This window comes from Gekko japonicus, unplaced genomic scaffold, assembly GCF_001447785.1.
Source record: "Gekko japonicus isolate JY-2015 unplaced genomic scaffold, Gekko_japonicus_V1.1 scaffold16, whole genome shotgun sequence".
NCBI lineage: Eukaryota > Metazoa > Chordata > Lepidosauria > Squamata > Gekkonidae > Gekko > Gekko japonicus.
This window is the reverse complement of record NW_015169777.1, coordinates 122,775-131,991: the sequence shown is the minus strand read 5'-3', so window position 1 is coordinate 131,991 and position 9,217 is coordinate 122,775. Positions and strand designations below refer to the sequence as shown.

The 9,217-nt window shown below is 46.6% G+C and overlaps 1 protein-coding gene across 1 annotated transcript in view; it reads right to left on the bottom strand.

Moving 5' to 3' along the window:
- Positions 1-24: 24 nt before the first annotated feature.
- The window catches only part of GGT5 (gamma-glutamyltransferase 5), a 38,748-nt gene continuing 29,555 nt past the window's right edge, over positions 25-9,217 (bottom strand). The window contains exons 7-12 of the mRNA XM_015416709.1: positions 6,037-6,173; positions 5,763-5,953; positions 4,159-4,256; positions 3,626-3,738; positions 2,770-2,880; positions 25-750 (exon numbers count right to left, since the gene is read on the bottom strand). Of these exons, the coding sequence (XP_015272195.1) occupies positions 604-750; positions 2,770-2,880; positions 3,626-3,738; positions 4,159-4,256; positions 5,763-5,953; positions 6,037-6,173 (797 nt within the window). The 3' untranslated portion in view covers positions 25-603. The remainder of the gene's footprint in view (positions 751-2,769; positions 2,881-3,625; positions 3,739-4,158; positions 4,257-5,762; positions 5,954-6,036; positions 6,174-9,217) is intronic.

The following is a 9,217-nucleotide window of genomic DNA, read 5'->3' as shown; positions in this document are numbered from 1 at the left end:
ACTGGAAGGAGCCTCTACAACACTGAAAAAACACCTTTAGGACTGTGACCGGACTACTAGCAATGCTGAGGTGCAGAGTAAGGTATGGCTCAGCTTGGTTAGTACTGCACCCTCCCCTTCTGAAGTGCATGGCAGCAAGTCCTACATAAGGGTCTGCCCTCCATTTGGCATAGGAACATTCAGTCAGCAAAACAAATTAATTGGCTCAGAACTTGCTCCCCCCCCTTGCAATATTGCAGTAAAAGCTACATTTACGCAGTCCCCCTACACTGGCAGAGGAGAACATCCAAAGTGTGCAAGAAAGGGAAAAGAATCCAGCTGTTGTTCTCTCTCCTCCCAACAGAGAAGTGTGGCAGAAGGTTTACATGCGGCTCTGTCCATTGTATCTAAACAGCTGCCCTTGTCCACCAAAATATATATCTCTGTGCCTATAATAAGTTTTTTCATTGTTTCAGCTTGCTGAAAAAAAGGTGTAAAAAAGCAGGGCTCCCTGCTAGGATGTCCGTTTGACTCTGTGCTGGACACAGTTGTCAAAGCTGCAGCTTCTCCCTGAATACATAGTAAAAAGTCCAGTTTCTCCACAGTCCCTTTGCCCTGGCAGGGCTAATAGCCTGATGCTTCCCCTTGCTTCCTCAGGTCAGAGTAAGCAAAAGTGCAGGGGCCCTCCTTGGAAATTCCTTGCACCACATTTAGTGTCCTCCTGTCAACAACGATTTGGTGTCCCTTTTCTTGCAGTGTCTTTAGGACGTCCTGTAAGAGAAGAAGCAGAAGGCCAGTTAGACCTGTTCCAGCCAGGGGTATGGATTCAGATGCAGCTATTTTGGGAACAATTGTCACACAATCACCCTTGACATCAGGCAAGAAGGGAGTCATCATAGGAGGTGGATTTGGGGCACCCTTCACAACAGAAACAGGGTCAGGAAAACATGAGACACCAGGCACATGTAGCTAAGTAGACCCCTGCGCTAAAGTGAACGGGAGTTGTGTGAGAGCACAGAAGCATTTTTTTCTATGCATTTTTATCCCATCCTCCTCGGGAGCTCAGAGTGGCATACGTGGTTATCGCCTCCTCCATTTTATCATCATAATAATCCTTTGAGGTGGGCTAGGCTGAGAGAAAAGGAACGGCCTAAGGTCGCCCACTAGTTTTCAGGGCAAGCAAGGATCTGAACCCAGACCTCTCTGGTTCTAATCCAGTGCTCGGATCCTCACATCACAGTTGTCCCTTCATCATGCTCACCCTGTCCCTTACAAGAGCCATCTAATGTGCCATTTTGTTGGGACTTATTTTATTTCAAAGGTTTTAGTTTACTGAATTTAAATTTATTCCAGCACTGAGTTGCACAGTGGGGAAACCACCAAAGGATACTCAATACTCAATTTCTGCTTTATTTGTAGGACTAGTTACTGTGAAGGATGTATGTTTGGAGAGAGAGCTTGTTTACTGCAAAGACCCCAAAGGCCAGGGTCTGTGTGGGAGCCTGTCAGAGAGGGCCCCCCACTGTTGGAAGCGGGGCAGAAAAGAAGGTAGGTTTTGTTCTCACAACAACACTGCAGTGCTTTAATGTTCTTCAGAGAAAAGAATGGCAGCTAGGCACTTTTATAGGGGGTGCCCTTCAGGGGTGTAGGCTTCTGAATTTCTGGGGGTGAGGGCACAGGGCTGGACCTGGTCCTGGCCCACAGTTATCTATAGTAAATTATTTCAATATGAAATTATTTATATTTTTTAAAAATATATGCCATCTACAATTAATCATGTGGTTTAAATTCCCCCCCTCGCAATATTCTGAATCTCAGTCAAAGAAAGGGGACTCTGTAAGAGGAGAGGAAAGGTGTCATGAACTTCACTGAGACAATTTGAGTAAACATTTCATTTTTGTGTATGAAAGGAAATACTTCCTTCCCCTCTCTCTTTTCCTCACCACTTAGCTGAGTGTGCGACTGGCTCAAGGTCACATGGTGTGCTTCGTGGCTAGGTGAGGGTTTGAACTCTGGTCTCCCCAGTCTTAGACCAATACTCTTAACAACTATGCCACTCACATACTGGATACTCAGCACACTACCTGAGAGTGTGTTTGTGGGTGCCCTGCTGGGAAATCCCAAAGGGGGCAATACCCCCTCCAGGAAATCCCGAGGGGGGCTTGAATAGTTTACACCCCTGGTGCCCTTGGAATCACTATTATGGATAGGACCAAACATGCCCCCTAATCCCAGGAGCCATGGGACTGAGCCTGTCCTTCACTACCCCACTTGAGGCTCTGTTTCATAGTCACCCCAGAGTATAGCAGCATATAAGGACTAACTTTTGAATACAGAAGTGTGTGTGTGTGTGTGGGGGGGGGAGTTAGGAAAGCAACAAAACTATCAGCTCCCTCTCCTTCATCTTGCAATTTTGTGGGCCTTCAAGGGGGAGGGCTAAACCTTACTTTGATTCTTCGGAGGCTGTGTGCCTTCAACTGCTTGAGAGTCAACGCCTACATGGAGGCCAAAGCACGTCTGGAGTGCACTGTGGAAATGGCCTCCTGCTCACTGGCCAGCATGCTGGAAACTGGGCTGCTAAGTTGAGGAAGCAGCAGAATGGAGCCAAGGAAAGAACTGCTGGCAAAACTCTGGTTTGGGAAGGAGAAGGGGGAGGGGGAAGGGAATTAAGCCCAGAATGTCTACTTCCCTCCAAGAAATGATGTCAGTGTTGCTCTTCCAAGTGTCCCCCCCATCCCAGTACTGCACTACAGTTCCAGACAAGCACTGCAAGTGGGTCAAATGTCTCACCTTATCGAAGTGCGGCTCAACCTTGATTGAGTTGCTCGTGTTAGCATAGAGAATGGAAGCCTGGATGGCGACATCCAGCTCATACCCGAACCACAGCTTGTTTGCAATCACCTGCAATTGAACGAGCCTAGCTGTTAGAGGCATTTTGTGAGGGAGGCCCATCCGTCAGCAGTCACAACAGCTGAATGGAACCCCTACAGTCAGAACTGGAGTATCTCTGAGTACCAGATGCTGGTGGCTGGGAGATAAACAAACCGGAAGGGCTATTTTCCTTCATGTTTTACATGCAGGTTTCCTGGAGACAGCTGGAAACAAGGATCTTGATTCCATGCATTCTTTGTGGATGGGGGATGGAATGGGGAGGATCACCTGAAGGCAGCAGTAACAGCAAGGCAGCCAAGAAGCCCTTGGTTCTCTTACTGGACAAACCCTTTTCTGCCTGGTGGTGGTGATGGAAAAGTGACAGCTACCTGGAGACGTCGCTTGCAGGTTGGACAAAGGTCCTGTTTCCTGTTCCTGGCCATGAACAAGTTATGTGGCAGCCAAAGGCTTGTGGGGAGGAGTGCTGTGTCCTGCTCATGGAACACACCTGTGATCCCCTCTGACCTTACAAAAGGCCTGCAGATGTTTAAATACTAGTGAAAATGGTGTCTATTGAAGGAGAACTTGATATAGTTTTTATATAGTGTGATTTTTTTTAAAAAATGCTGTCATCATATATGGACCCATCATTAAGGAATATTACTGGAAAGGTGGGCTACATCTTTAAGTCAAAAATGGTTTGGTGCAGAGCAGTTAATAGGGAAATTTTCCCAACTGCAGACTCCAAGGGGTGGAAGACAAGAGACACGCTCACCAGGGCTACAGCAGGCGTGATGAGGGTCCCACCAGAGCCGCCAATCACCAGCTTGGACTGCCCGTTGCTGGAAATGAGGATGGCTGGTGACATGGAAGAGGGTGGCATCTCTCCTGCAAAAGGAGGCAGTGATGGCGTTATATACTTGCCTGATCATACAGGCATCTGGCATCAATTTTTTTTTTAAAGGAAGAGCAGTGCACTGTCCATAACATTTTGTCTGTGAAATCCTGGAGACTGGCAGGGTGCTTAGATAAGGAACAGAAGGCACAGAGGAAATATATTCCTCCACTAAGAACTGTTCCCTTTTTGCCATCTGCCAATCTTTAAAAGTATGTTTGGAGCCCTTCTCCTTGGTGAGAAAGACTGCAAAATGATTCCCATTTGTGCAGCATGCTGCCCCAGACTAGTAAATCAGAAGAAGAAGATTCCCAGAGTGTTTAGTGTTCTAACGTAGAAGTTCAGATCCACAAGGATGGCTGATCATCCCCTCAGAGTGGGAATTCCTTGAGAGAAAAGGAGATGGAGCTCACCTGGAGAGATCTCTTTGTTCAACCGCTTCATGCAGAAGTCAGCAAGCTCATTGTTTAAAAGGATCCCGGTGCTCTGAGAATACACCATTGAGCCAAACCTAAGTATGTGTGTGTGTGAGAGAGAGAATAAGCACAGATCCAAGGGCATCAGCAGGAGGCACTGTTCTACTACAACAAAACATCAACTGGATAACTAACAGGATCACCAACACCGTACACCAGCATTGATCAAACTCCATTGAAAGAGAGGCAAAGAGCACGCTAACATTCAAACAAGTGGGCTTTTAAAGTGGGGGCATCAGATAGGCAGTCCCATGGTTCTTCTTCCCAATATTTTTTTTAAAGTGAAAAGCAGCCGTGTGGTCCTCAGATTGAAAGCAGAGGCCAAGGGGGGAGGAAAAGGGGCATCTTAATCCTCTCTCTCTCTCTCTCTCTCTCTCTGCCATTTGTCTATTCAAAGTTCTCTTTCTCAACAGGGCCTAACTGCATTTAACAAAGTCCTCTCTGCCCCAGTCTTGTCAACCTGACATGCTCTGGAAGACCCAAGAAGACTCAGGAATTGTGAGGCTTGGTCAAGATGGGGACGTTATCTATGCTTACTTTAACTCCACAACTTGACTCTTTCTCTCAGCACTGTCCAGGCCAATGTTCCCTCTAAGCTGTGGAGTCTTGTGAGCAAAAATTCTCCTTTGTGAGCTACTGGCATTAAAGTTGTGAGCGAGAGATTTGGCGACTGCATACATTAGTTTGCTCTGGAGCCCTCCTTCCTGAGCTAAGGCAAAAACGTGTGAGCCGGAGGCTAAAAAACTGTGAGCTAGCTCACACTAACTCAGCCTAGAGGGAACAGTGGTCCAGGCTGCCCATTCTGCAACTCTACCCCACTTCCCACGCCTTTCCCTCTGCAGGCTGCTTTGTTGCTAACATCCACAGAGCCATGAATTCAGAGCTGAACAGGGACAGGTGTCAATGCTTTGTAAGTGCTAGACAGCCACAGGCCAGAACCCTCAGTCAGCGAGATGGCAGTTGCCAAGGTACCCTGGATGGGGTCAGCTCCCTGGAAGGCTTTTTGTCAGAAACAGGCCACTGCCACAACGGAACAGTCTGAACCCTTTTTGCCTTGTGTAACAATCTATGTAAAGCTGTTTTCATAATCTTCGTTTATGCTATCGTGTCACAGAAGCAAGCGAGCAGAGAGGTTGGAGATTCTTGGCCAGATCTCTCAACTCTTGAAAATATCATTTGATAAGCAGCCAATATGTGTGTGGGGTGGGGGGTGGGGACTGAGGCACTAGCACTCAGGGAGGGAGAGGGTAACCTTGTCCCTCCAGCACCACTTACCTTGATGTAAATTTCCCTCCTAGAAGCTGATACTTGCCCTAGTAAGGGAAATTGAGTCACACAGGAACTGAGAGGAGGGCTACCTCAGCAAAATGGTATGAAGGGAGAAGGCAAACACCCTCCCTTCCTAGCACAACAGCCCCATCTGTCTTGCTCCCTGCCCCCAACTCCACGGCTGCAGTTAAAAGAAATCTGAAGAGACAGAAAACTTGACTAGGAATCTCCAGCATCTTGTCTTGTCTAGCACTTAGCTGCTCCCCACTTACGGGTGGTTGATGGTGCTGGTGACTGAAACGGCGCTGCCATCTTCAGCAAGGACAGAAACATGAGAGGTGCCAAAACCCACTGTTCCCGCCTGGGTGAGGTTGTAATGGGTGGCAGCATGGTCCCCTCTCTCGTCGATTTGCGCCCTGACACGGTTAGCAAAGGAATCCGATATCAGCTCCCTAATAACATCCTAAAAACAGAGTGGGTTCTCAATCAAGCAACCTCCAAAATGCTAAGCTCACAGCCGTATAGTTGTAAGCAAGCTTTGCCCACCTCCTTTATAGAGGAAAATGCAGGATCTTCCACTTTTGTTTTCTGGCCATTGGCAAACTTCAGAGTCTCTGCAATATAGTGGTAAGCCTCCGCCTTCTCACGGGGTGTGTTCATGGTTGCCTTGGTGAAGTTGAACCCTGAAAAAGCAGCAACAACCGGTGGTGAGTGCCGAGTGGCCAGAAATAGTGCTCTGAAGATGCTCTGAGACCTCCAAACAAAAACTAGAATGAAATGCTGAAAAGCAAGGCCAGGTGAACTAACAATGCAGGACAGTACAGGAGAGAACAAGAGAAAGTGGGGTCACCTTCTAAAAGAATTGATTATCTCCTGATGGATGTCATGGACTGGCAGCAGCACTATCAAGATGTTTAAGTGCAGAGAAAAGCAGGAAGAACTCTAGGGGTGGGTAGAGAAAAGACCGAAAGTGGTCAGTAATGTATCTAGCATCAAGTATGAGGTCACTCCAATTTCAATAAGACATGGGGGGGGGGGGAAACCCCCAATCCACGACTGGTAGAACATCAAGAATCTGAGGCTCAAAACTAGACACTGTATCTTACTTGAGTTGGAAGAAGGGTACCCTTTACATAGAAGAACAGGACTATCTTACCTTAACAGTGCTCCATTGGACTCTGGAGCACTGTCATGGGGGAGGAGGCCATTCTGGTTTCCATCCCGCAACATGTTTTGTCAGCAGAAGTGGTCTCAGAGGGGCTGTTTGTCCTTTTCTCAGGCAAACAGCCTGTTTTTCAGTGAGTCAGGAGGAGCACCTGCGTAACGTCTAGTTTGAGCCTCAGGGAGAAATTGATGGTCAAATCACACCCTGCAAAGTCCTTGCGTCTCTGACAGATCTGCCACAGGTCCTACTGACAGACACGTGCTGAGAGTTCCACGCCTGGAACTTAATTCCCTGGTACACAATTCGGATTTGGGCAACAGCACAATGAAGGGGGTTTAAGCCTCCCTCCCATGCAGTCTTCCCAACCTGAAATGGTCACAGGGAGTCACCATTTGCCATGCTGATGAAATGTATGTGTACTGATGAGTATAGCATAAGTTTCCACAACAGAAAACCCATAATCAGTGGGTAATTTTGCTGTTTCTACAGTTAATAATTTCATTACTTGCCTTTTGAATGGTTTTCTGTTTCTGTTTCCTATCCTCTGTAGCAAATAAAAGGTAACTTGCTATATTTATAAGTGCCTCCACTTAATTCCCTTAATATCTCTTCCAAACTCACTTGTGTTTTCTCAGACTGAAAGATCTTATACCGGAGTCAGGCATGTACTTGTGAATATGCACATATGTGTACCCTGCCCCTTACTCCATGGCAACATCTCACAAACTCTTTTCTCCCTGCAAGTGTTAATCAACAAAGCACACTTGATGGGCAGAAATTCCTTGCCTGTTATGGTGGGAGAGGATGATGGTAGTTTTCTTGTAAAAGGGGCTGCAGTTACGGTCTTGAGGAAGCAGCAGACACCCTAAGCACCTCTGTGCTTAATTAGGAACTATTTACAAGAACTATCTGGAAGATCCAGGGGGAAAAAACCCTTAAGTTTGTTCCAATCACCCAAAAAACACTTATTCCCATACCGTTAGTTTCACCTGTGTCTTCCAGATGAAAAGCCATGTGCATCTTGTTGATGCTCAGTCCAGCACAGCTGCCATAAAGGAGGTATACTAAAACAACTGCACATTGGAAGCCATCTGAAGGCTCATAGGACATCATGAGAGCCATGAATGGCACTAGACATCAGTGGGCTTGCTTGAAACACAGTGAAATACTGTAAACAAGGAATGAATCACGTGACATAGCAGAATGGAATGACAGCCCCAAGAGTGGGATATCTATATCTGGGAGTAGAATGATGTCTCTAGGAATAGCATGAGAGCCATTTTGGTGCGAGAGCCAGTTTGGTGTAGTGGTTAAGTGTGTGGACTGTAATCTGGGAGAACCAGGCTTGATTCCCCGCTCCTCCACTTGCAGCTGCTGGTGTGATCTTGGGTTAGTTACAAGTTCTTTCAGAACTGTTCTTGAAAGAACTCTCTCAGCCCCACCTACCTCACAGGGTGTCTGTTGTTCGGAGGGGAAGAGAAAGGAGTTTGTAAGTCACTCTGAGACTCCGAGTGAAAGGCAGGGTATAAATCCAGTCTCTTCTTCATGAGTGCCCCAGACCTGGAATTAGTATCCCTGGGAGGTGAATGTGTGCTCTGAGCTGAGCTGATTGTTCCTGGAATTGGATGGCCACCTAGAGGTGATGGTGAATGATGGTCCCTGTGAGTTGAATGATGGCCCTGGGAGTGGAATGAATGCTCTAGATCTGGAATGATAGTCCCTGGGTGTGAAATTATGTCTCCCATGGGAGTGGGTTACTTGGGAGTGAAATTATGACGCTTGCAATGCTCCCTCTAAGCTGTGGAGTCTTGTGAGCAAAAATTCAACTTTGTGAGCTACTGGCATTAAAACTGTGAATGAGCGATTTAGCTGCTGCATAAATTAGTTTGCTCTGGAGCCATTCTTCCTGAGCTAAGATAAAAATGTGTGAGCCGGAGGCTAAAAAACTGAGTTTAGAGGGAACACTGGTCCCTTGGTGCTGAGGTTGGGTTGGCTGGGACTTGTGGAAGAGCTTGTTCTGCCTCTAACCCCCACACTATCTAACTCCCTTCCCCAGGAGATGAGATTGGCACTCTTTTAGCTGGTCAGGTCTAACCGAACTACAACACTTTGCTCTTCCAGAAGGGCTTTGAAGAGGGATGGCTCTGGCTGTTTTTATTCCTGTGTATTTGGTTTTAGGATTTCCCCCTCCCCAAATACTGTTTTATCTGATTGTTACTAATATGCTGCCTTGGGCATCTTTGGATGGAGTGGAAAGTTGTTTCATAGAAATGAAATAAATACATCTGCAACCCAGTATAAAACAAGCTGAGCATGTAAATTCTCTAACAGTACCTCAACACATGTTAGGACACACTTCTAAAGAAACAATTCATCCAATTCTTCTTCATGGCATCATTTTTAAAAACAGCAGCCACAGCAACCAAAACAAAATCCTTTCCTTCCAGTAAACACAAACTGACATGTACACAAACACAGAGCCTAGCTGTAGAAAACTGTTCTTACAAGTCCATTTTGGCCACCCAAATATAACATTGTGGGAACTGCAGATACCTCTGTGTT